We start from the raw sequence: 27984 nt of genomic DNA, 5'->3' as shown, positions 1-27984 counted from the left end.
CAAAACTTATAGCTGAATATTTATCAGAACATTTTAGAATTAGGATCAACAGGGTGTTAAAAAAAAAGCACAATGTGGTTGACATCAGTTAATCACTACCTAAATGACTGAGAACTAACAAAATTGAGAAGACATACTTTTTATCTGACAAAGATTTTTTTTTCTTACTAAATTAACGCTAATGCCATGGGTTCATCTTTTCTCCCCAATCATAGCATTCAGGATGGCCCACCATTTTAATATAGCTTATTGGACGCCAATGTAGACACAAATGAACATCATTTATTGGTGCATTTATATGCAACATGTAATTCATAAGTTTAATTCATTAATTTAATTAACTAATTAATTTACTTTTGAGCAAATCAGCTTTCGTCCACCATAGCAGTAAGTCCAAAATAATTCTTGATAGTGGATTACTTGATTCTTACCAGTGGAATATTTAAACAGTTAGTTGAACGAACGAGTGTTAGAACTACAGAAGTGCTATAAATACGATCGACTGTTAAATTTGTTTTGAATTTGTATCAACAGAGCGCATGGTATTGGCAGATTAAGAGTCTCCTCCCAGCCCCGGATGTAAACGCGCTCATTCGTATAAAATTTCATGAACTGTCGAGCGCTCGCGGAGTAGACAGGCAAGAGGAGCTAAAGATGGCGGCAATGGAGGGGCGTGATATGCATGGGGAATACAACCAAAATAGTATTATTAACTTAGTCTAGCGTTTGGAAAATGGATCTAATGATGAAACGTGTATTCACAGTAATTGTAACAGTTATTCCAGTATTGCCCAAATAAAGGGCGACGTTAGTTATTTTCTGTTATAATAAAAGAAAGAACTTACCGGGAGCATGGCTTCACACAGTAATCAGGTAAAACAACTTGACTCCGGCGTCATTATAAGTAGCTAAATGGATAGACAGTTTACAAGCTAGTTTTGTATTGCACATTTTTAGACTGGCTTCCTTAATTTACGTGTCTGTACATCGCAAGATAGTTTAGTGTCGTGGTGCTGTGAAGTGCAGTGTTATATGTGTTTAAATTTGTGACAGGGAAGAACTGGAAGCAGCATTTTGCAATGAAACACCAGGTTGGAGCAGGCCGGACAGTCGCGCTACTTCATATTACAGCTTCTTGTAATCAAGCTGACTACCTTAACGTGAGGTGAATCCCATGGGCACAATAATGCCATTTAGCCATAGAGGGCAGTAACATCCCAAAAAGGTCTCAACAGGTGTCATTTCCACCCACTCAAAACAGTCTGCGTGAGTTTCATTTTAGCAGTAGTATGTGTCCGGCCCACCTGCTGTTACTGCAGGTCAGGTTGTCCTAGTGCAGATTTACACTCGGTATACTCGATACAGTGGATACGGTAGCTAAGTTCTTGCTTGTAAACATCAGGTGAAAAAGCAAGTTAGCTAGCCGTTTAAGTGATGAGTCGGTGGGTGTTCAGCTGCGTGTATTTAAGTACATTGCATACCGTAGTTATTGCAATGTAAAGCATTGCAGACGCCGTTGATGGAATACTTCCTAATATATGCATTGTCGGTGGCCCCATTGATTAAGAGCGGACTTACTGTCTTGCTGGTCACTTTTAAAATCTGATATGATAACTGATAACATTGTGTGACATTTTGTTCCAAGTGTATTTAATTTTTTTTACAGCGTTGACTGGAAAAAAAAAAAGCGTGCAGTTAAACCCCGCCATGAAAAGGTGTTCCTGTTGAATGAGGGCTATCACATCTAAAACAGCAAAGCCGGGATTCAGTGGGACTTCCTTAAGGGACACTTGGGACTGTTTTGTGAAAAATGAGTGTAATAATTATTGTTACTCATATGTTTAGGTCTTGAAACTGGCCAAATTGACGGAAACAAGGGAGAGCATATTTGAAAGTGAACACTAAGAATGGTGTTTATACATGCCAAGCACAGAGGCATTGCCCTTTGCTAGTCTTATTTACCTTTGCGTGCACTTCATGCATTTCAGGAGCAGAGACGCTCCCTGTGTTTCTAGGCAACAGAAATTTATTACAGTACAGGTGACGGTGAGAGGTGTCCTAATGCAAGGCCACACGGTCACTATATTATTGTAGCAGGACTGATTTATGTTCTTTGTCCCATTTGTAAGTACTGTGTATGCATTTGATCATGTTTAGAGCAGAAAATGAAAACTTGAAGCTGTTTCTAGGCATTTTGTGAATATGTTTGAGTATGTTTTAAGTTGTTTTGTAGATACTTAGTACTAAGTCCTTGTAGCCTCATGTTACTCCTCCTGTTGTACCCCACCTGTAGGCTCTGTTGTATCAGTTCAAAAAGGCTCATGTTATGTCAGTGTATTTACATACAGATGGCTAATTTGCAGTGATCCTCTGTCCATGTGAAGAGTGAAGAGAAGCTTAGTGTGGTACATGTGGCATGCTATACAGAAAGCAGTGGAGGGACTTTCTTTCTGTTGTGAATGTGTTAGCTGCCTAGAGGCCATTGGATTATAACCACTATAGAGCTATTTCAGCAGTGCAGGTACTCATTTTTGAAGTCACATCTGGACCTGCTCTTTCTTTTCTTTTGCATTGCATTTCACATTCCACCATTAAATGTGGAGTGAGGATTTTTCACCCAGTTGCCAGCTTGTTTCACCATTTTTACCTTCTGTAGCTGCTTTGAACTGCCTGAGTGCATTATTAGAATAGTATATCAGAATGTGCTGTGGATGAAATATAATGGTGACCGTGTTGATTAGTTTTGTAATTAAATTGTTTTTTTCTTGCTTTGCAAGATTTTTTTTAAGATAAGATAAAACTTTATTGATCCCTAATGAAATTATTGTGTCGGAAATTGCTCACTTACAGTATCAACAACAATGCAGCAATGAAGATACAAAATAAAAATAAAATAAGAGAGTAGGCAAGCAATGCAATGAATAGAGGGTAAAATAATATATGACAGTGTAATGACACAGTAAATCCAGAATGAAATAGCAAGGGTATTGCACAACCATTAGCTGTATATGAATATTGCACAACCGTTAAGTGTTTGCTAATATTGTCTCGCATATTGCACAGTATTATGTTTCTATTGAGGTATTTATATTGCACCAGGTAGATGTTGATGGACATGTACATATTGCACAGGAAGATGCTGATATGAACATATACATTTACATATACATATACATATACATATTGAACATATTGGTGAACGGTAGGGGAACGGTTATGGTAGCATGTACTGTCCATTTTTCACTGGTTCAGTTGTTCTTCCTGCAGAAGGGGGAGGAGTTGTACAGTTTGATGGCCACAGGAAGAAATGACTTCCTGTGGCATTCCGTACTGCATCTCGGTGGTCTCAGCCTGCGGCTGAAGGTGCTCTGATACGAGTGTAGTGTGGCATACAGGGGTAAGAGGCATTATCCATGATCCTGCTTATTTTCTGCAGCATCCTTCTCTCCGCCAGCTCCCCCAGAGACTCCAGTTCCACTCTCAGGACAGATGCAGCTTTCCTGATGAGCTTGTTGAGTCTACTGGTGTCAGCTGCCTTTACCCTGCTACCCCAGCACACTACAGCATAAAAGATCACACTGGCCACCACCGAGTGGTAAAACATCTGCAGCATGGTTCTGCACACATTGAAGGATCTGAGCCTCCTGAGAAAATACAAGTGGCTCTGACCCTTCCTGTACAGAGCAGCAGTGTTCTTAGTCCATTCAAGTTTGTTGTCAAAGTGGACACACAGGTATTTGTAATCCTCCACAATGTCCACCTCTGCACCATTGATGCTGACCGGGTTCAGAGGCGTCCTCTGCTTCCTGAAGTCCAACACCAGCTCCTTAGTCTTCCCGATGTTGAGCTCCAGGTGATTTCGCTCACACCACCTCACGAAGCTGTCCACCACCCCTCTGTACTCGGCCTCCTGATCCCCGCTGATACAGCCCACAATGGCAGAGTCGTCTGAGAACTTCTGCAGATGGCAGGACTGTGAGCTGTATCTAAAGTCCGATGTGTACAGGGTAAACAGGAATGGAGACAGGACGGTCCCCTGGGGTGCCCCCGTGCTGCTCATGATTGTGTCAGACACGCATCTCTGCAACCTCACATACTGTGGGCGACCCATGAGGTAGTTGGTAATCCAGGCCACTAGCTGCACATCCACCTGCATGTTCGAGAGTTTCTCTGAGCAGGGCAGGTCATTTGGTGTTAAAAGCACTGGAGAGGTCAAAAAACATGACCCTCACAGTGCTGCCTGCCTCATCCAGGTGGGTGTAGGCCCTGTGAAGCAGAAAGATGATGGCATCATCCACACCCAGGGTCCAGGGATGGTGCTTCAGGACCAGCCTCTCCATTGACTTCATAATATGTGAGTTCAGAGGCACTGGTCTGTAGTCACCGGGGGTGTTGGGGTGGTTTTTCTTGGGAACAGGGACAAGGCATGATGTCTTCCACTGGACAGGTACCATCCACAGGTTTAGGCTCAGGTTAAAGATGTGCTGGAAAACCCCACACAGCTGAGTAGCACAACCCTTGAGCACTCTGGGACTGAGACCATCAGGACCTGCTGCCTTGCCCAGGTGTAGCCTGTTCAGCTCCCTTATTGCATCCCCTGCAGAGAAGGTGATTGGCCCTGTGGAGTTGTTAGAGAACCCTGATGGAGGAGGGGAGCAGGGGGAGGGAGGTGGGGGTGGATGGTGTCATTGAGAGGAGTTGTGGAGGTGGAGCAGATGAAGCAGGTTGAAGGGTGGAGTCGCAGGATAGGCCCGGGAGGTGGGAGGGGTGGGCAGAAGCCGCATCATCAAACCTGTTAAAAAACAGATTTAACTCATTGGCCTCATCCACACCACCTCCTGTACTATGGCCAGTCACCTTCCCCTGGCCAGTGATGGTTCTCATGCCACTCCACACCTCCCCGGTGTTCTTTTGTTGAAGCTTCCTCTCCAGCCTCCCTCTGTAGCACTCCTTGCCCTCCGTGATCTTTTCCCTCAATCCTATCCGCACCTTCCTCATCTCCGCCCTGTCTCCACTCCTGAATGCTGCCTTCGTCCTGTTCAGCACTGTTTTAATGTCCTCGGTCACCCAGGGTTTGTTGTTGGGGAAGTACTTCACAGTCTTTGTGGAGACCACGTTATCAACACAGAAGTTGATGTAGTTTGTTATGCAGTCTGTGAGTCCATCTGTGTCCTCCCCATGTGAATCACAGAGCACAACCCAGTCTGTCTCCTCGAAGCAGCTCTGTAGATTGTTTATTGTAGCCATCAGGGGAGAACAGGTTATCTGCATGGAGGCTTGTGGCCAGAACAGGGAAGCAGTATCTACTAGCAGACTGGTTACAAGGCCAGTGGCCCATTGTTTTAGAGAGATTCCTGTAAAATGGCAGAATGCCAGAATCTTGTACCCTGAATGATCTGTAAATGTGTGGCATGATATTTTGTCAGTTAATCTATAGTTTTCGAATTGAAATGGCATGTCGAAAAATCTAACAAAGCAGGCCGCCTTTACTCAAATCATTTAACTTATGAATTCAAAGAGTAATGGCTATTTGTTTTGTCTGTGTGTGATATTTATTAAATGAATGATTTGCAAAGGTTTTTCATTGATTCTTGTCACATTAACATTTGTGACCAGGCTTACTTGACTACTGTTCATTTTCATTTAGTTATTTATTGAACTGAGTTGCATAAATGGAAAATGCAGTGTATATTATTCTTATCTGTATTAGCCTCACAGAATAGAATAGAATAGAATAGAATAGACTTTATTGTCATTGCACGGTGGGGGTGCAACGAAATTGTGGGTGGTCTACAACAGCAGCGCACTGAGGAACATTTATGTACACACAGTACAAATAAGGCACGCGACATAGGAGAAAAAATATACAAAATATACAATAAAATACAATACAATAAATACAGTAAAATACAAATTTACAAATTTAAAAAAAGACACATTGTAAATGAAAAGAAATATAAAGAAAAACTTGTGCGTTGATATGGCCTTTTTTAAAAACTACTTAAAGTGCACAGTGGAATTGCACAGTTGTATTGAGGTAGAGGGTTGGGGGGGGGGGGGGGGGGGGGGTCAGTGTTTGTTTGCAGTCCGTATGGCCCAGGGGAAGAAGCTATTTGTTAGTCTGGTGGTGTGGGACTTGATTGACCTGAAGCGCCGTCCGGAGGGCAACAGGTCAAACAGGTGATAGGCGGGATGTGAGGGGTCTCCTGTGATGGCCCTAATTTTACTGAGGCAGCGGGATCTGGATATGTCGTCCAGGGTGGGCAGAGGGCAGCCGATAATTTTTTGGGCGGTGTTAATAACCCTCCGCACACCCTTCCTGTCCTCAGCTGTGGAGCCTGCGTACCACACCCCCAGAGAGTATGTTAATATGCTCTCCACAGAAGAGTGGTAGAAGGCCAGCAGCAGCTTCTTGTCCAGGTTGTTCTTCCTGAGGACACGCAGGAAGTGCAGCTGCTGCTGAGCCTTCTTCACTAAGGCCTTGGTGTTGGGTGTCCAGGAGAGATCTGCAGAGATGTGGGTGCCCAGAAACCTGAAGGTGGTGACAGTTTCCACCCATTCTCCATTTATGAGGAGAAGGGTGTGGACTTGTCTGTGTTTCCTGAAGTCCATGATGAGTTCTTTTGTTTTAAGGACGTTCAGTGACAGGTTATTTTCTGAGCACCACACGGACAGTTTCTCTATCTCAGCCCTGTATGCCGTCTCATCCCCATCGGAGATGAGCCCAACCACGGTGGTGTCGTCCGCAAACTTAACGATGGCGTTGGTTGGGTGGGATGGAGCGCAGTCGTGAGTGTACAGGGCGTACAGTAGGGGGCTCAGCACGCAACCCTGAGGAGAACCAGTGCTGAGTGTGAGCGTGGAGAGGTGGGGGCCAAGACTGACAGATTGTGGGTGGTTTGTGAGAAAATGTTTGATCCAGGTGCAGGTGAGGAGGGGGATCCGCAGTTTGAACAGTTTTGTAACTAATATGTCCGGGATGATTGTGTTAAACACTGAGCTGTAATCCACAAAGAGCATCCTCACATAGCTCTTCCGGTTCTCCAGATGACTCAGCGCTCTGTGAAGTGTTATGGCGATGGCGTCCTCAGTAGATCGGTTCGCTCTATAAGCGAACTGGTGGGGGTCGAAGGAGGGAGGGAGGCAGTCTCTGATGTGCTGAGAGACTAGCCGCTCAAAACACTTCATGACTACAGACGTGAGGGCTATGGGTCTGTAGTTACTGAGACTGTCTATAGCAGGTCTTTTGGGAATGGGGATGATGGTGGCGGCCTTCAGACATGAAGGGACGGTGGCATGCATCAGGGAGAGGTTGAACAGCTTGGTGAGGATCCCTGCCAGCTGGTCTGCGCATGCCTTGACCACAGTCCCCGGGATGCCGTCAGGTCCAGCAGCTTTCCTGGGGTTCACTGCTCTCAGTGTCCTTCTCACCTCATGCTCCTGGAGAGAGAGAGAGGGGGGGTGCTGGAGTTGTGGGGAGGCAGTGAGTGCAGGTGTGTGGTGGTCTCAAAGCGGGCAAAGAAGCTGTTCAGCTCCTCTGCCAGCGTGCTGCTGCTGCCGGTGGTTGTTGGGCTCTGACCTTTGTAGTTGGTTATGGCCTGGATGCCCCTCCACATCTGCCGAGGGTTGTTGTCCATGAGGTAGCCCTCCATCTTCCTCCTGTAGACCTCCTTGGCATGTTGGATGCCTCTTCTCAGGTTGGCTCTGGTAATGCTGTACAGTGAGCTGTCTCCCGTCCTGAAGGCAGAGTTACAAGCTCTGATCAGAGTCTGGACTTCATACATCATCCAGGGTTTCCTGTTTGGAAAAACCTGGATGCGTTTGTCCACTGTGACATTTTCTATGCAGCTCTTAATGTAGAAAAGCACAGTCTCTGTGTATGCCTCTAGGTCCTGCTGTTCAAAGATGCTCCATTCTATACAAGCAAAGCAGTCCTGTAGCTGAGGGAGAGCATTTTCAGGCCAGGTTCTGATGGTTTGTGTGCTCGGTTTTGTTTGTTTTCGGAGGGGGGTGTAGGCCGGAATTAGGAGCAGAGAGAGATGGGCGGATTGTCCTAGGTGGGGGAGGGGCATCGCTCTGTAAGCATGCTTAATGTTGGTGTAGACACGATCAAGTGTATTTTCTCCCCTAGTAGAACACTTGACGTGCTGGTGGAGTTTGGGGAGCACAGTCTTTAAGCATGCTTGGTTGAAATCCCCGGCGATTATGTGGACGCCGTCGGGATGAGTCCTCTGTTGTTTGTTGACGATGTGTTGAAGGTGTCCAAGCGTCGTGCTAACGTTAGCATCTGGCGGGATATAGACAGCGGTAATGATGACTACAGTTAGCTCCCGCGGCAGATAGAACGGTCTGCACTGGACAGACATGGCCTCAAGGTCCGGTGAGCAGTGGCTGTCTATTATTTTGCTGTTAGAACACCAGCCCTCAAGTACGTAAACACAGAGTCCCCCCCCCCTTTGCTCTTACCGGAGGCTTTGTTCCGGTCGTGGCGATGGATGGTCCGTCCTGCTAGCTCCACCGTAGCGTCGGGGATTTGCGAGTGCAGCCAGGATTCCGTCACAATCAACAGACAACACTCACGGATGAGGCCATTGTATGCTATCTGTGACTGTAACTCATCCATTTTGTTTGCGAGGGATCTGGCATTTGTGAGGAAAATAGATGGTAGCAGAGGTTTGTGCGGTTGCTTCCTTAGTCGAGCTAGCAGTCCAGCTCTGCATCCCCGCTTCTGCTTCCTCTCTCTGCGCTGCCTCCGTCGCCTGCTGGGCCCGGCAACGATCCACGGAGCTCCCGGCGGTCTCGCTAACTCCAGTGGGATGTTATAAGTCCGTGTGAAGGCACTTGTGACTTCAGTGTTAAGCTGAAGTCCAATGCCTATCAATTCCTGGCGACTGTAGGTGAAGTTTCCGTGGCAAAACAAGACAAGCAACGAGTAAAAACACAAAAGAGTGCGCTGAAGTAGAGAGCCTTGAGCCGCTGCGTCCGTACGCGCCGCCATCTAAGACAAATGCATATTTTATTCACTTTCCGTTCGTGTAGTTTGGCATGTACTGGTGCAATTCAGGTTAAGTATGTTGCTCAAGGGCTGTTCGCCGCCTGGGGGTCAAACCAGTAGCCTTTGGGTTATAGTCTCTGCAAATTCAGGTAGGGCTCTTCTCAGTCAAAACAGCCCTCAGGGCTGTGACTGTAAAATTAGCCAGTGACAGCCTAATTAAGTAAAAATGGCCAGGAAGCCACCCATCTAAAAATAGATCTTATGGATTATTTTGTTATTGTTTTATCATGTTATTTAGGAGGGGTACATGAAGTCATTTGGGTTATGCATAAACACTAACTGTGCTTGGTAAATGTTTTTTCCCCCTGAACTATAGTTTCTTCTCGTCTATTCATGTCCCTGTTATTAAGGGAGTAACTTCTGTTTCTGTGTATACCATTGCTGTACTTGCACTTGTATTTTGGGAGCCAAAGGTGTCTGCACATCAAATAATACATTACATGTGAGATTAAATTAAGGAGAAAGTTTTTATGGCATCATGGATTAGTACTGTTCTAATGCTGTTGGCTTGTCCGTTTAAATTTTTACTGAATGTGATGTTGGAGTTCTGCTGACATCTCTCACTGAGCCCACATTTCCTTCCAGAAAGTGTGAGCTTCAAGGTCTATCTGTTCATTGATAAGAGGAAAATGTGGTTCACAGCACAGCTGTTTGAAATCTGTTTGCTTAAAGTGACCAATGGGACATGGTGTTGACTGTTTAAGCAGATTGGATGGAATGTTCTCACACAGACCAGATCACTGAAGTTGTGAAATGCTTATACTAACTCACTGTTTTTAAATGTCATACAGAATTGCATGAAATGTTCAGCTGTGTTATCAGATTTTAGGTCTTGATTCATTTACCTGGGTATTAATTCACTTTGGCTGTATGGTTTTAGCAAATCTGTATAAAACACTGAACACAATCATGCATACATTGTTATTAAAAATGAAGTTGTAATGATTTTTTTTCTTTTAGTACATCTTTGGAGAGTTCAGCCCTGATGAGTTTGATCAATTCTTCATGACCCCCCGCTGTTATGTTGAGGTAACAAAATCAGAATGGTTTCACTGTAAGCTGCAGAGTTGTCCACAGTTACAAGAAGTGCATTCAATAGGGTTATATACTTAACTGCACAGTAGGGCACCCTGATACAAGCACAGAATTGTTAAAATGTGTTTGTGTTTGGACATACTACTGTTTCAAGTTTAGAAGTATCCAACAGTTTAAATTGGATAAACTATTGGATGCATCAACATCAGTTAAATTGTTTAACAGTGTTGCAAGGTGTAGCATTTCAGCACGCACACTCACTCACTCACTCACTCACTCTTACCCTGTGAAAGTCTCACTGACCCTGCATGAGAAAATACAGTAATAACATACAAATAGATGGCTAGACTATTTAGTTTGGTATCCCATATGGGACTACAGGTACTAGATATTTGGATTTATTGGCTGTAGTAATTCTGCAGGAGGGAAGAACCCACACTGACCTCTGCTTGTGGGTTTTCCTGCTTGAAGTTTAAAAGAACAATCATACAGTCATTGACAAATCCAAACATGGATCGATTCCCCAGTGAAGGGGACTCCAAAGACCTCCAAAGACAACCAGTCACTTATTGTCATGAATTTTGCACCAGTGCAGAAGAGAGGCTGTAAATGTCTTTACTAAAAAAATCAGGCATTATGTGGAGCATGGCTTTAATTAATAAAAGCCAACAATATGAGGAGTAGGCATGTCACTGTTGAACAGGTCAATCCTAAATGATAATTCTCACACAAAAATAACTGTAAAAAAATGAAGTACCTATTGAACTACACCTGCTCACTTTCTTTGATAGAGTACATGTTCTACAGTGTTGCCTGAATGAAGATTGATAAAGTAACTACACACACACACACACACACACACACACACATATTTAAGATTGGTCTTCTGTTAGCTCATCATTCCTCAGTGTATCCATAAGATTTCTTCAGTTTGTTACAGATAGGTAGGGAGGCAATTGAAAAGGTCCAGGAAATACAAAATAATGTTAATATTCAGTATATTTGTGTATATTTTTATTATTATAAAATAGTATTCCTTATTTTGCCAGCTTCCCCCATTGAATGGCAAATTCCCCTGCATCAGTCACTCCTCAGGTAAGAGCAGCACCAGTGCAGTACTGGTCCCATGTGATCTTACTCTGTCAACTTTGGGCAGGTCCACAGCCATGATTGTATGCTCACATTGTTCCCTGATATCTCAGTTTGGCTCTGAAACTAGACACATACCCCTGCCTTTGCAACATAACTACAAACTGGGGGCCTGGGGCATACTGCCCAGCATAAGGCTTGCTTTTCAATCTCCTTTTGTCAGCATCTGATCTTTTCTCTGCAGAGTATAGGCTGTTTTTATTGACTAACATTTTCATCTTGTTCACCTTGTTCACCCTGACTGAAAACCTTGAAGCTTGTCATTAAGGATGCGTCCTGAAAGATACTATAGTATGAAAGATCTCTTCAGTAAACACTTTGTGCTATATTATTTTGCTGTAATGAATGGACTAAATGCAGATGAAATTCCTTGGCTTGATAATGGCTTAATTTTCCCCCATTTACCTGTCTTTATAGAAGCCTATGATTTCTAGAAGATAATGATTTCACTTTTTTCTCTTTGAATATATGTAACTTTAATAACTGATACCGGTGTATTTTATTGCTCAGGGCGACACTATCAGCACATGGAGTTTAGTGTTGAGGGACTGATTACTCCTGACTCTGGTGAGATGAAGGAGTCCATGCATAAGGTCTCCAGCACTCTGAACCCGCAGGCTCCTGAGTTCATCCTGGGCCGCCAGCCTTCACCCAAAGCACTGCAGAGCTTCCATTGCACTGACTTCAGCTCTGTGGACTGCCCAGACTCAGAGCTCCCCTCCTTGGAGAGCAGCTGTGTAGACCAGGGGCAGCGAGAGCGGAAGAAGAAGAAAAAACGACCGCCTGGGTACTACAGCTACCTGAAGGAGGCCAGCAGAAACGGCTGCAGCCCTGTGGCCCATGCTGAAGTTCCCCTGGAAGTGGGACTGGTGAACGGACATGCATTCAGTGTTTCAGGTCTTTGGCTGGAGGACATGGCTGGGGAGGTGGTTTCAAAGGCCCAGCATTATAACTGTAGCCCTGACAGAAGCGCCCCTGCCCAGAGGATTTGTGAAAGCCCTGATGAATCCCCTTTGGACTTCTCATCGTCCTCTCACAGCAGCAGGGTGGCGGAGGAGGGCAGGACTGCCAAGCAGCTGCCAGGGCCCCTGCCCCCCGGGAGCCCTGGACTGCAGGGAAGTGGGAGGCGTAGCCCCAGCCCAACCTGCCCCCCTCCCCCATCCACTACTGCTGTAACCAGCACAGCCCACAGTGATGCTACTACTGATGAGGAGGAGAGCAGGGACAGTGGAATGTCAAGTGGACTGGTGGAACTTGATGCAGTTTGCAGTCATGGTGAACAGAAGGACTCTTCTGTGAAAGAGAAACAGCCATCAGTTGCCCCTGAACTTCTGCCTCTGGCAGAGGAGGTGTGGTCACCTCTGTCTCTGGCTGCTGGTGTGACCAGTTCACCCAGGTCCTGGGCCAGCCTCTTTCACAACTCGAAGCCCCAGCTGGGGAGCCCACAGGCATATGTGGAAGTAAAAAATTTACCAGAGGCTGTCACTGTAGCTCCAGCTGCAGTTCAGACATTGCAGAAGGTGGCCGAAGCCAAGGAACGCATTATCCATGTCTCTGAAGATCCCATGGCACTCAAGCTTGCAGGTAGTGTATTCACATAGCAAAGGTAGACATGTGTTTGCCCATGACTGTTACTGTTGCTCCCTATAACTGTTTTAATTTTCCCCCATAGTCAGGCTCTAGCCCTTTATCAGCATTTTCTGTATTATTTGTTGTGCTGTTCAACTAATGAACTGGGCTGGTATTTTAACTTACTGGTATTATTGGCAAACAGAGACACCTGGCCTGTACAGGAGTCATTCATTTGAGTATCTGTAGCATAAAAAATTTAAAATCATGTCACATTTATGAATGTGTGGTCAGTGTAAGGGGTTTTCTCCATTCTCTGGCAGCATTAACTGTATTTCTCTGTAGGATTCATTTAACCTTCTCAGTCCACAGTGAATGGCATACACAAAAATGGAAAGTAACTATTCAGCCAATGTATATGTTACATGTTGACCCTGTTCATGTTAAAGTTTTCCCATTTTATACCAAGCATGTTTCATATAAGTGTTTCAGGGCTTGGTCTCAATTTGTAGTGGACACGTGAGTTAGCAGAAGGCATACCATTTGAACACCAGGTGGTGCTAAAACATGAATAATGATTGGTATGTATTGTTGGACCATATCATGTGAATAGTGTACATCTTACGTCCATCTTCTCACAGTTCACATGCACTAGCTGAGGATGATTTCCTCTTGTGCTCTATGAGGCAGTCAAACTATACACCATGGGACATCTCTGATTATGATGACATAAAGTTGTTTAGTGAAGGACATTAGGGTCTGGCAGTTCTGACTAGGAGGAACAGGTACTGGTGCCAATTATGTGAAAGTACAAATTATTGTCAGTTTACCATGGTGGCCTCTAATTGATTGTCAGCCCATTTTGAGGACCTCTTTCACTCCAGGAAAACAGTAAAATTGCATGTTACACAGATCTAAGCTGTTTGGTTGCTGTGTTCTTTTTAAGCCCTGCTTATACCCCACTAAAGCATCTTGTGTTTTTAATCAAGTTGTGACTTTGGTTTGACGATGTCAGCAAAAATTGTTTCCTTTGTTTTCTTGGGTCAAGATGCTTGATTGCTGCAGGGATAGAAGTGAGAAATTCTGGCTCCAGTTAGCCAGTTTAAAAGATTTGTATCTCTGATAGCCTGGCAAAAATTGTGTTAGACCAGGTTCTTCATTCTGTGAGGAAGGAGTTTATCTGTGTAATGTTTATGTTTTGATATACCTTAACAGTTGCAAGTTAACATTTGTCTTTTAACTATGGTGGTGAACAGTGTTCTAGAATAAAAAGCCTTTTATTTTTGGATGGTATGACCTGGACCTGGAAATGTCTATATAGTGTCACAGCTGGTTTATTTTGCATCCTCAGAGTTGATTGAAAATGTGAAGTTGATACACAAAGCAGTGTCTTTGAAACCGAGAGGACTGATCAACAAGGGAAATCGGTCCTATATGAATGCTGTATCCTTTCATTTTTGCCCATTAGTTGATGTGACATGATCCAGAGAAGCTGAGGTGTCTCACGGATTGGGAGATGGTGTCAGGTTCAATATCTACAAGATTTTGTACTTTAATCTTTCTGGCTGTTTCACAGATATAAATAACATTCAGCTGTCTTCTCAGAGTTCTCATTTATGTGCTTTGTATTTTCTGCTTGAGGTGTTTTTCTTGACCCCTGACCCTAAGACTCTGCAAGCCCTGGTTGCTTGCCCCCCCCATGTACCATCTGATGAAATCCATTTCCATGATAAAGGGCAAGCAGCGGCCATATACCTCCACACCAGTGATCGATAACTTGTGAGTAACCTGACAGTGTGCTTGTGGTCAAAGTTATTTGTCAGTGTGATTGTTTCAGTACAGTTTAGCTTAAGCTTCTTTGGGCACATTTGTGCTTTGTAGTGTTTTGTTTGTGTGAGAGAGAATTTATGGCAGGAGGAGTGAGACTAGAGAAGGGTGTGTTCACTTTTCTGTCAGTACAATTGCAGCTGTGTAAATGTGTATAGAGGGTTTCCTTCAAAATGACTTCAAGCAATGTGTGTTTTCCTCTCTCCAGTGTTAGGCTTGTGAATGAGTTCACCAGTATGCCTATGCCATCAAAGTCAAAGCAGCAAGGTAGGACATTTTTCACAGACTTGTATGAGTGTAGTGTCTTTTTTTAATCTTCATGAAGTTCACCCTTTTCGTACATTTGTATAGGTGCTGGCTATAAAGTAGTGGCAGGCATTCGACCAGGACTTCCTTTCGAACCCCATTATATCTACAGACTTCTCTCTGTCTTCAAGCCAGGTCTCTCTGAGATGGTAAAGTTTGTCATAACTCTCATAAGATAGCAAAGTATCTTTTTTCTGCTTTGTCATGATGCTTGGCATCTGAGAGACTAATGTCATACTGCATGTTGTAACATGAAGCTAATGTAACCAGATGTCAAACAGTTTACTGATTCACAGTCAGTTTTTTTTTTTTCCATTTCTATATATCTCCATTTGACAGATTGTCCCTTAAATTCTATTTGTGCTCCTCTCTGAAACACCTTGTACAACATGATCACATCTTTCTCCTTACTATGTGGCTGTCCCATCTTCACCTAAGGAAATGAGTTATGTGGAGCAGAACAGTCTGTTCCTTCTGCTGCAGCCCTGTCTTCTAGGATTGAGTGAAATCTGGCAGAATGAGTCAGTGCTGATCTAACAATCATCCATCATAGATCTAATGATGACACAGAGTTGATTAAAGTGGTTAATCTATCAGCAGGATTTCATCATAAGTTCACACTGTGAGATGATAGTACTGCGGTGTGGTGTTTGAAACAAAGTGTTTGTGTGTCCACTCTTGGTATGAGAGGGTGAGCCCTTACTCAGTGATGATACAGGAGCTAGTGAGCTTGGCTTGGGTAGTGTGCCCTAATGAGGATGAACCTCTGCTCTCAGGGCCGACAGCAAGATGCGGAGGAGTACCTGGGCTGCATCCTGAATGGACTGCACGAGGAAATGCTGGCACTGAAAAAGCTGCTTTACCCACAAGAAGAAAGTACGTTAGGCTGAAGGCAGATAGATCAACATCAAAGGGCTGTTGCTCAAAGCAGAAGTAGTGTAAATGTTCCCATTTTGTAACTGCTTTCATAATGATGTATAGTTTCCCTGAAGCTCTTTATTAGCTCTACATGTAAAGCAAAAACATTTCTTATTGGTATCTTAATGTCTTCCCTTTGGCATTCCCTTCGCTATGTATTGTTTATACCCTGAAGTGACCATCCATGTCTCTCAAACAGAAGTTTCAACACTAAATGGTCCAGGTTCCCAGCCGGGAGCTAAAGAGGACATGGCTGAGAAAGAGGAGGAAGGCAGTGATGATGAATGGGAGCAAGTCAGACCCCGAAACAAGGCCGCCATAACTCGACAAGCAGACCGTGTCCGAACCCCTATCACTGACATATTTGGAGGACACATCAGGTATAGCGTGGATGAAATGGTCACAGGCTGTTTTAAGGTTTTGTACACTAGTTTAAGAATAAACTGCCAATGTCTGAAAAAGGGTGTGTTAAGGCTTGACATATATCTGCAACCTCATAGAAGTGATAATTTTTTGACACTTTTTTCTAGGGATGCGCCGATCCGATACTCATTATCGGTATTGGTCTGATACTGGCCAAAATCACTGGATCGGATATCGGAAACAAAGTATAGTCCAATACGATCCATTATCCTAAACTATCACGTAAATGCTTAACTAAACTTTGAGCGACATGCTGTAAAGAGGAATGTGTCACGAGTAACACAGATGAGCAGCATGTGTCATATGAACAGTAGCTAGAACATGAGTGAGACCTGTCAGCAGCGCTGTCATCATTTCAGTTGTGTGGAGTTATTTTAAGCTCAAGGAAGAAAAAAGCAAAACAGCCGAGTGCAATTCATGCAATGCGAGTGTTTCGAGGGGTGGCAGCAGCACTGGAAACTTCAATATCATGAACTTGATTAAACACTTGCAGAAGCATCATGGAGGGGAGTATGCCGGATTTATACAGGCAATGAGTACCAAGAAGAAAAGTGTTCCGCAACAACAAACATTGCTGGAAACAATTCAGAAGCATGAGAAACTCCCTCCAGACAGCAACAAAGCAAAGATGATAATGGAGAAAGTCACTGAATTCATTGTGCTGTAGTGGTGCAACGAATAATCAATGTAGTCGACTAAAGTCGATGACCAAATTAGTTGCCAACGAATTTTATTGTCGATTAGTTGATGTCATCGTGTGTGCTATGTAGGGCATGTGTTACGTTACATGGTTCATTATGTTTTCATTAGCGTTATTAAGCTTCTCATAGTTTTCACTTAGCATTTGCTATATTTTTTAATGTTAAATCGCTGTTTCCTCAAAGCTAAAATTAGCTAGAATTTTTTTCCAAATCTAGTTTTCTAAACACTGCGCTAAACAGCTAATCACACCAGTGTGACCGTACGTGTGAAAGGGTTAACTCTTGTCAAGAAGGTTGGGAACTGCAACATTTGCAAACCTGACCTTGCCTGGCATGGGAGCATATCATGCTCAAGCATCTGAAGAGGTGGCACGTTGGCTCTCTGGATGATGAAATACATGAAATACGTGATGAAATACAAATGATGATTGAAATACATTTGCTCTTGCTCAATAAATTATTAATGATGTTGAACATAAAGTGTAGCAAATAATAACCTATTATTCACAATGATCCTGTTCACATTCCAAATGTGCCCTAACTTTACAATGTTAAACCAGAGCCTGTCTGCTATTTAGAAATTCTCTGCTTAAACGTTGCATCATTGTTATGGCGACATTTATGGCTGGAGATAGTGTTGCTAAGTGCACAAGTTTAGAGAACATTGGAGAATTTGATACTTTCCGAATCGCGAAAGATTCCTACAACTCGTGTCTGTGCGTGCCCAATGTGGGTTGCATTTCAATTAATTCAAACGAGTTATGGGTTTGTTGGATCTCGTAATGCTACCATGGATGGCTTTCTTCAAAGGAAGTAGACTTGTACTCCCCAGCAAGCAACTGCCCTCACTGAATTAGTCCTAGTAACCATTCATGAAAAGATGTATTTTTCAGTGGTGCCCCCAGAAAATATTCAGTGGGGTGAGCAGGTGGGGCCAGTGAAAATCTTGGGGTGGCACTAGCATTATAACCGCCGGGGGTGGGGGATGTAATAACAGCAATTCATTTTCATGAAAACCCCTGGCCACCCCTTGGAGGTGCCCCTGGTATTTTTGAATGAAGTTCTCATCTTTATTGTCAGTTAGCATATGCCTAAAACAACCTCAAGCTAAATTTAAAAGCCGATAGATAAATAAGAGCCATTGAGTAATTGTGCAATTCATAATCTGAACAGTCAGATTCATTTCAATAATTGATAGATTATTCGACTATCAAAATAGTCGTTAGTTGCAGCCCTATTGTGCTGGATGACCAACCCCTTTCTGTTGTTGAAAATGTGGGTTTTTGAAGCTTAATCGAACATTTGGAGCCTCGATGCACGTTGCCAAAACGGCATTTCATCTCCGAAACAGCTATCCCAAATAAATACAAGCAAGTGTGCAAATTCATTTCGAAATGTTTGGAAAACGTCGCAATGGTTAGTTTCATAACTGACAGCTGGAGCTCAGACGTGTGTCCAATGTCATTACTAAGTCTGACAGCACAGTGGGTAGACTGAAGTTTTACTTTGCAAAAAGTAGTGCTGCAGGCTAAGCAGTTTTGAGGCTCACACACAGGAGAGTCCATCGCTACAGCAACGGGGGAAATGTTAAATGCATGGAAAAATGAGAAGAGGAAAGTCCATATCATTTTAAGAGACAGTGCCTGTAACGTAATAAAAGCATGGATTGCCTTGGAGTTGCCAGTTTGGGATGCTTTGCGCATAGCCTACTAGTCTTTCATAATGCATTGCTGTGCACTTGATTTGTTCAAGTTTTTCAAAACATTAAAGGAGTTGCCATAGCAATTTGCACTCCTACACCTGTTTGTATGTGAAGCCTACTTAAACTACAATTCAGATAAATTGCTTTGGAATACATTAAATTTAATGTATTTTTTTAATAATTAGTGCTGTGCGGTTTACTACAGCCTCATGTAACCTTACACATAATACCAACAACAACAATAATAATGATAATAATATTCAAGAAAAAATATCAGTATGGTATCGGTATCAGCAGTTATCCAAATTCAGGTATTGGAATTGGATCGGAACTGAAAAAAAGTGGATTGGATTCTCTACTTTTTTTCGTCTCTAAACCCATGTCACCTGTGGAATGTGATGGGACCTTATTTGTATTTCTATATTTCATATGGTGCTTCCTGTAATATGAATTCTGGAAGAATAGGGTTAAAAGTTCATTTTTCCCTTGTCAGATTTATTGCAGGTTAGCTTGGGAGATATTTAGTTACGAAGATGCATTCAATGTATTTCATACATTGTTGTACAAAAATACAGAAAAAGTTTACCTTAACAGCTGTAATGCATAAATCATCCTAAATTAATTGTATATTTACTGTCACTTATGATGATGTGAGCAATCTACTTAAGACATAAATCTAGAGATTTTCAGTTTACTGTAATTAGTTTGACCTTGTCTATGGTGAAATGGTGTCCTTTTGACACCATTTTGTGTCATAAATTGTCATTTAATATTTTTGATCATGCGTAGTCTTTACTGTTAATGAAAGGGGATGTTTCGTCGTCATTATCTCATTATTACTTCAGTCATTATTACTTCAGATTTGTGAGGGAATATCATGATAATGCCTCAATTGAAGGCATTTGCAGTAGTAATTACATGGCATACTGTGATTCAGTGAAGAGAATTAAGCTTTCTGTGTACATAGCCCAGCATCAGGCATGGGAGACTGTAGCCCTCTTCCTGCAGGAGGTGATGAGCACTATAATAAGCCCACCTCTGTAGAAACTGTTTTGATGCATATATAAATGGTGATCTTGACCCGATATGCACCCTACATGCAGGTTGATTGTGTACCAGCAGAACTCCAAAGAGTCAGCCACGTTGCAGCCTTTCTTCACCCTGCAGCTGGACATCCAGTCAGAGAAGACCCACACCGTCCAGGAGGCCTTGGAAGCCCTGGTGGCACAAGAGTCTGCTCATGGATACCCCACTAAGAAGCAGGAGGTGGGCATCAGGAACTTACTCAGCACTTTGACTCCCACAAAAGAGCATTTTTTTTTAAATCATCAGTGTTTGTATATGCACTCTCTGTTTAAAAAAAAAAAAATCCATGTTTCATCAATTTCAAGGTGGTAGATTAGTCAATGAGTTATGCCATTTGTCCTGAAGATGTCCAAAATAGATCTCTGTGTGTTAGTAATGTTAACTGTTGGTTGGCATGCACTGTCTGACATCACTTAACAGTGAAGGCAGAGTGGTGAAGTTAACACATTTAGTCTAATGACTTTCTAGCATGTAAAACAAAACTGAAAGTTAGAGGTGGAATAACTGAATAGGAAGTACTGATGTTACCACACACAAAGAAGCAATATTGTAAAAATTTGGTTCACTAAGAAGCTATCTTGGTGCAGTTGAAAAGTGTCAGTCATGGATACATCACCATTAAGTTTTTTTTTTCCCCCAATTATTTCTTCCATTTGTATTTAGGGGGTTCTTGGCATTTTCAGGTGTCCACTGTGCATTTACAAAGCTGTGACCCTGTAGCATTGTTTGCAGAAATTGTTTTAATCACACTTAGAAAGCAATACTGCTGTGTAGCAATCATTTTGCTTTGGTGGTTTCCTCACCTCTATCAGAACAAAAATGCCAGTGATAAAGAACTACACTGCTGTGCTATGGTCCTCTTTTGCTGAGGATCACTTTGTCCTCAGCTCTATCTTGAATGTTACCAGAATATGGCAATCTTATTGCACCTTATCAAGAACATACCAGTTGGTGGGATGCTGTTTTGCACAATTGTTGCTGCATCTGTTTTCAGTTGTACACAGCTTGCTTGACACAGCAATGAATCATAGCAGTAGTTTTAAAGATCATATAACTGCAGTCACAGTCTTGTTTGCACTGACAGTTTGAACTGTCCCTGTTGAAAAAGTCCCTAGATGAGTGGAATTTCCTTTATTCTTCACAAAGTGAACTGTTTGAAGTAGGGCCAGAACAGTGTTGGAGCAGTGCTGCACTCTCACAATTCCTGTCATTTGGTTTCTTTCTGCTTTCAGATCAGGCGGAGAGTTACTCTGGAAGTGCTTCCACCAGTGCTGGTCCTCCACCTCAAGAGATTTGTGTTTGAGAGGGCTGGAGGGTATCAGAAGCTAATCAATAATATTAGTTACCCTATAGACCTGGAAATCAGCAGAGGTATGCATCCTAGAGATCCCAGAGTGAGGTACTGAGCATTGCTGGTTGACAGGACCTAGAGCAATTCTGCCTGGAGGAATGGTCAAAAGGTCCAGAACCTCATAAAGCAGTGGAGGTGGTGCCATATCAGCATAATCAGTGATAGTATGACTAATTTCTTCACAAATTGAGCCTGATGATAATGCTTATTGTCATGTGTTCTGTGTTCACACTGTCATCAAAATTATTGATCATGGATGACAAGAAGCACAGAGCTAGAAATATTTGGTTATATATAATATAATAGTTCTCCAATCACATGTAGTTGTCTTGTGAAATGGGATATTTAGCTTAAAAGCAAAACGGTTACTGTGAATGAATACCTGTGTCCAACATTGGAGCAGGGAACCAGTAATGAGACTTGTAAGAATACCCATTTTCCACACTAGTCCAAGAACAGAAGCTAATTGGGGAAAAAAGAAATAAATCCAAAGAAGGCAGACCACAGGCCTCCTAAATTCAAGTCCATTCTGTTTGGTTTCTTACTTTGTTTAAAATATGCAGCATCTTAAAAAATGTTACATTCATTTTTTCCATAGCCTGCCAGCATTTCAGAATACTTAGACTGCATTAACATGCAATCAGTATTTCATTCAGCAGTTTCCTAACATATAGAAGTCTTGTTTTTTGTTGGTTCTGTTTTTTTGTAATTCATTTCTCATTTAGTTAGTCTCTGTTAACATGTTTATGAATTTATTTTCCTAGATCTCATATCATCACGGGTGCGGAGCAAAATTTCAAAAAACCAAAGAATGTACAGGCTCTTTGCAGGTATGTTTTTTTTAAAGTATTTGGTTCATATCCCTTTATTGTTTCCCAAACTTGTAGAGACCTGTTTCTGCCTTTTCAATGTGAAGAGATTCAGAAGGTCTGTGGGTTTCTCCAGAAGTTCATCTGTTTCAGTGGGTATTCCATGTTTTTGCAATCCATTGTACCATAGGTTGTAAAGCTGTCAAGTATTAGCTCTCCATCTTTTGAATCTGTATTTTACATGTGATATTAGTTAAGATAATTATTCTTTCCCTCTTGTAATTTAGCACATGTTCTGAACAACAAGATGATGTATTGAGGGTCATTAGAACATTTCTTTTCATATGATGATGCTAAGTGCATTGGAGTTCTCAAATTTCATTTTTGTATATCTTTGTAGCTGTTTTAGTGGATTCAATTTGACTTTAAAGAGATGAGCATTAAAAGTATTCAAACAAAGAAGGGCATTTAATTTCAGGATCATTTGGAAGATGAACTGTTCCTGAGCTTTAAAGTAAAAGATTTGATTGTATCGGTGTGCAGGTATTATGGGTGTCTACAAGGATTGCAGTCTAATGTGGAATGTAACGGTTTTGAAATGTGGAAAAATCTAGAAGCAAAACAAGAACCTTGTACAACGTTTACTCAAAGCTCTCGCTTTAACTATAAAGTGAGGTAAGAGTTTACAGCCGTTAACCCTGAACTCCTCGTCAGCAGAATCTGCCGTAACATGCTGCCCCTTTCAGTATCTTACATTTATGGAACTGCTCTTCCATGGAGGCACATTAATCTGGGGCTCTAGTGGAAATAGAGTATGTATAAAGTTCAGCTTCAGGTTAAGAATGGTTTCGGTCCAGACAGGATGAAAATGTGCCTTCATTTCGTGAACAACTTCACCATAAAGCGCTTCTGCAGTCAGCACCCTTGCTGTGCGGCCTTTTTAAGATCTGTGAGAGAGGGTTATGCATTGCTGCCCGCTATTTCCAACTGCTTATTCAGCATGTAGTGTCCCTCCAGTGAAAAAGGGATACCCCCTGCACCCCATTGCCCCCCATGCATGGCTCAGTGAGTTGTGTAAACAGTCACAGAGACTCCTTGTGGATGAGGGGTCTTATTCATCTCTGATAGTTTGGAAGTAAATTATCCTCAGTTGTTTGTTTTCATTTGAAAGGAAAAGACACTCCTCAGTTGTCAAATCTTTTCCAGCACAGTGATCCTTGGCGACAGTAGCAATAGCAGTGTAGTACATTTTCCTGACGCTACGGTTGAAAGTAAACTTTGTTGTCTTTTGCCCATCTGGTGCAACAGACTGGTGAATGCAATGAAAATGTAATGGTAGTTTTTATGTTGCTGCCTGTCATGGCATGTGGAGATCGTTTCTCCACTAAAAATAGGTCATTTTCCAATTTCATTTGCATGTTTAGTAAATTAGAAAGGTCTGTTTGTGCAGTAGCTTGCATAAGGGTAAACGGAAGTGTTCGGTTCCGGTTATTTTAAAGCACTTGCATATAGATCTTTACTTGTGTTGTTTATCATTTTGTAAAAGCTGTGGTACAAACATTCATGTTCTCTTCCGCTTAGCATGTGATGCAACATCAAGGGTTTTCAATATCTGATAGATGTTAGTATGAATTAGATGACAAAAATGATCTTAAGTGTGGTTTCAAGCTAATGAGTATTTATGTTCAAATCTGTCTGAAAATGCTATACCGTGTGTGTGTGTGTGTGTGTGTGTATGTGTAGGTAGCTTTTGTTGGCTGATGGGCAACCATCAGGTTGACAGGAATGCCCTTCTACATTTTTTAAGGATTAAAAAATATATATTTAACATTTACTGACTGAAACATTTGCTATGCAGTGGTGATACTGATGGGGAAAAACTCCTCAGGCCTGTTCAGTTTGTCAGTATTACAGAAGCATTAATCATCATATTATCTATCACGTAATACACAGCTGAAAAATTAAAGCCCCATTTAGTTCCCTTTGACTTTGTGAGTAAGCACCATTGGTTTTAAGGAATGTTTACGAAGTTTAATGCAGGACAGTATGTATATTTGTTGCAAAATGTGACTGCCGTAAATAGTCATGCTGGGATAGTGGTCTCAATTTTATTCATACCTTTGACAAAGAAAAATAAATGATTCAAGAGAATAATTATTTGTTTTCTTGAATAAATGAGTCCGTGAAGTGCCACTGCATTTTATTATTGACACTACACTAACCGTTGACATGTATTTTATAGATTTCTAAAAAAAAGATTCGTACACATCTTGTATTCATCTAAAAATAAACCTCTAATTCTCGATCACCTTTTTTAAATAGAAACTTTGGAACTTCCATTAGTTGTCATAATCGGGTATAAAAGGAGGTTGTGCACAGAAACAATACTTGCACTTGCATTTATTGTGGTTAGTCAGCTTATTTTTTCCATGTTTGTATGTCATTGACTGTGAAACGCATAAGAAGAAGCTTCCTGTTTCTGTTGTAATTTCCAATATAAATAAGTTCTAGACTACTGGGACAAACCTAACTTACCCTCAAGAGTATGCAAGAAACTTTCACTATGGCAAGCAGTGCAAAGGTGGTTCATGAGGCAAACTCTGTTTATATTTGAATGACCTATTCTTATGGGACATATTGAATACACTGATGGGTATCACACCTGAGGTCTCTGTGTGACTCTGCCCTGTTTTCTCCCCTGCAGTTGTGTATCACCATGGGAACAGTGTTACTGGTGACCATTACAGCACGGATGTCTTCCATATTGGTCTAAACAGCTGGCTACACATTGACAACCATACGATGAAGGTCATCAGCCAGCACCAGGTGGTGAAGCAGACTATAGAGCGCACTGCTTACCTGCTATACTACCGCCGTGTCGACCTGATGTAAAAATGCACCAACCTTCCAAGAGCACTACCCAACTTCTACTTCTCTCGAGCTTTTCCTCTTCCTCCCCTGCATTTCCAACAATTCCTTTATCCTTTTATGCTTTTGGAAGAAGAATAAGAGGGGGAAAGGTGTTGTTACATCCTTACCTGGAACTGAATGATGGCAAGGACCCAAAACTAATTCTGTACCCTTCCCTCATTCAAACTGGCTATGTGCAGTCATATGAGAACTATATCAGCTGAGGCTGCAGCTATGGGATTACTGGAAGGTTATTTTTTTCCTTTTTTGTGCTTTTAACAGAAGGGCAGAGGAAATCAATATGACACCTTAGCAGGTGTGGCAAATTCCTGTTCAGATTTGTATAGTGCTCAGGTGTCCTGCACTAGTAAAAAATCAAATTGTGTGTAGATCTTAAGGTATAAATCTTCTCACGGTATTCTCAAGGTATAAGTCGTCTCACGCATAAGACAAAAGCATCTCTCTGTTTCTCGTCTGACCTTCCAAATGCTTATTGATAAAGTGTCATTTTATCAATTTGACAGCAAATGAAAGATGCTGCTGTGTGCTGAAACACTTTTGTGGTGAAAGGAATGCAGCTTCTGGGTGTAGCATTAGAATAAAGAGAATGTAAAGAAAACTGTATGCTTTAATATAAAGAAAACACTTATGTACACATTAAATATGCAGTCCTTGGTAAAAGTATTCAAACCCTTCAGTTCTCACAGTTTACTGAATTAGACATTGTAAGTGTTAGGAATTTTCTTCCTTTGTGGAACCAAGTCGGGACCGGCGAAGTAACACACTGGTGACCACTTTTCAGTTGAAAAGTTTTATTTTGATGCGCAGAGGGAGACTTGCGTGGGAGCAGTGACATGCGTTCTGACCGAGATCTTCAACATAATGGCCACAGGTGAGGGTTTGAGTACCTTGTCTGCGGTATACCAAATGGCAGGTGTGAACATTCCCATCAGGAAGTGCATATCACACCTGGATGTCCTGGGGACACCCACTGGGTCAGCTACCGGCGACATCCCTTTGAACCCTACATGTGGTTGGCTGTCTCTAAAGCCGTTGTCACATATGAACTCCGGACAATGTGCGGAGAGTCCGGTCCGGCAATTAGCCAGAATTGCCCTTTCACACATGTAGCACACAACAGGAGATCGTCCGTGACAGACGCATTCTCACCTACAGGAAATACTCCGGTTTGGTTTAGGTGAGGGGCGGCGCCTGGGTAGAGCATGCAGGAGGCAGGACATGACGCAAAAAGTACGCTGCGAAAATCGCAGTGTTTTGTTTACAGCACATTGACGATGGCATACGAGGCTACCGACTCATCCATAATGATGACTGTTTTTGCGTTTATATTAATACTACATGTATTTGCACGAGTCCGCAATATCAGTGGAAAGCAGTATACAGGCAGGCAGGGAAGAGTACGAAGCAGCTACACTCTGTGCATGCAGATCCCACCGGAGAAAGAAAGCTGCATTGTTTTGGATCTGTGTCCAGCAGCAGCGTGAGAAGGCCAAATATTCTGGGCAGATGTTTTGCGGAACTTTGACGATGTGCAGTGGAGACATCATGTCGCATGTCGCATGTCCGGCATACATTCGAGTATGTGTTACGTCTGGTGAAACCCGCCCTAACACGACAGATTACACGATGGCGAAAACCACTTGAACCGCGTCGGAGACTGGCCATTGTTCTTCGGTGGTATGCCACACAAAGCGAGTTTAGAACAATAAGCTGTCTCTTCGGTGTAGGACTGTCCACTGTATGTAGCCTAGTCCGCGAAGTTACATCTGCTGTAAAGAACAACCTGCCCAAGCGTTTCATTTGCCTGCCGAAAGGGGAACGACTTCAGAAGACCCTAGATGGATTTGCAGAGCGAGGTTATCCTATGTGTACAGGAGCCATCAACGGAAGCCATATTCCAGTTATTGCTCCGAGGGATGATCTAGCTTCTTATTACAATTGGAAAGGATGGTATTCCATTGTACTGCAAGGGGTTGTAGAACATGATTTCTGGTAAGAAGTATTATTATTTATGTAATACATATTAAACATTAGCTCTGTTATAATTGTAGCTAAATATTAACTGCTGGAATGTGGTATGTTTTTGCTCATGGTCGTTTCTTTTATTCAGCTTCACAGATATATACATGGGGTGGCCTGGTCGAACACATGATGCAAGAGTGCTTTGCAACTCTATCTTCAAGATGGCTGAAGATCAAGATGGCTACTTGACTGTGAACGGTGTGGAGGTACCCATCCATCTCATCGGAGACGCAGCTTACCCTCTGAAGAAGTGGCTAATGAAAGGGTTCACCCATCACCATTGCCTGACTCCCAAGCAGAACACCTTCAACTACCGTTTAAGCTCTGCTCGAATGGTGGTTGAAAATGCATTTGGACGTTTGAAGGGCCGTTGGGGGTGCCTTGCCAAGCGCAATGATGTGGATATTTCCGTAATGCCTGACATTGTTACTGCTTGCTGCATACTGCACAATGTTTGCGAGATAAACAAAGATGTGGAACATTGATGCTGCTACTGACCTCCCACAAGAGCCTGACAGAGGTCTTTCATGCACCTCAGACACCTAGCGCACAACAGATACAAGAGGCTATGATGAGCGTTCTTTAAAAAAAACACTGATTTTTAAATAAAGTTCCTTCAACTTGCACTATTTGCTGTTGTTGACCCTTTTCTATTGAATGGTGTCCTAGCTCAGTGTTTCTCAATCCTTGTTCATTTGAATCAGGTGTGTTGGAGCAGGGAAACATGCAGGGCAGGGTGTCCCCGGGACCAGGATTGAGAAACACTATAGCTTACATGTGTCATTTTGCAATATATGTATGTACACACATGACTCATACACACCAACTACTGATTAGTCACAATAACAGTATTGTTTATTTTTGCTCTAAATACAAAAATGAAATATGCTTAGAAAAATATACAATATAACAGTATACCTGGAAAACAATATACAGTAACATGAATAAAATAAAAGAATAAAATCACACAAACCGTAAAACTGGTGTAACAAAACCTGTATAGAACAGACTATCAAAAGGGAGGCAAACATTGTCTTTCAGAGGTCAGTGAAAGTAGGGCCCTGCCCCTGGTCCTGGGGGTAAGATGGGTCTTGTCTCCA

The 27984-nt window shown here is 42.4% G+C and overlaps 1 protein-coding gene across 1 annotated transcript; it reads left to right on the top strand.

Moving 5' to 3' along the window:
* The first annotated feature begins 664 nt into the window (after positions 1-664).
* usp10 (ubiquitin specific peptidase 10) lies at positions 665-24953 on the top strand. The gene is given in 15 exon segments (XM_036535833.1): positions 665-873; positions 10016-10084; positions 11140-11185; positions 11750-12823; positions 14160-14251; positions 14477-14500; positions 14502-14587; positions 14844-14902; positions 14987-15090; positions 15718-15817; positions 16059-16239; positions 19789-19951; positions 21004-21142; positions 21887-21952; positions 24636-24953. Coding segments are annotated over 15 exon segments (2412 nt in total). The 5' UTR covers positions 665-852; the 3' UTR covers positions 24824-24953.
* The last annotated feature ends 3031 nt before the right edge of the window (positions 24954-27984 follow it).

The sequence above is a fragment of the Megalops cyprinoides genome, chromosome 8 (assembly GCF_013368585.1).
Source record: "Megalops cyprinoides isolate fMegCyp1 chromosome 8, fMegCyp1.pri, whole genome shotgun sequence".
Classification (NCBI taxonomy): domain Eukaryota; kingdom Metazoa; phylum Chordata; class Actinopteri; order Elopiformes; family Megalopidae; genus Megalops; species Megalops cyprinoides.
This window is presented reverse-complemented; position numbering and strand designations above follow the sequence as displayed.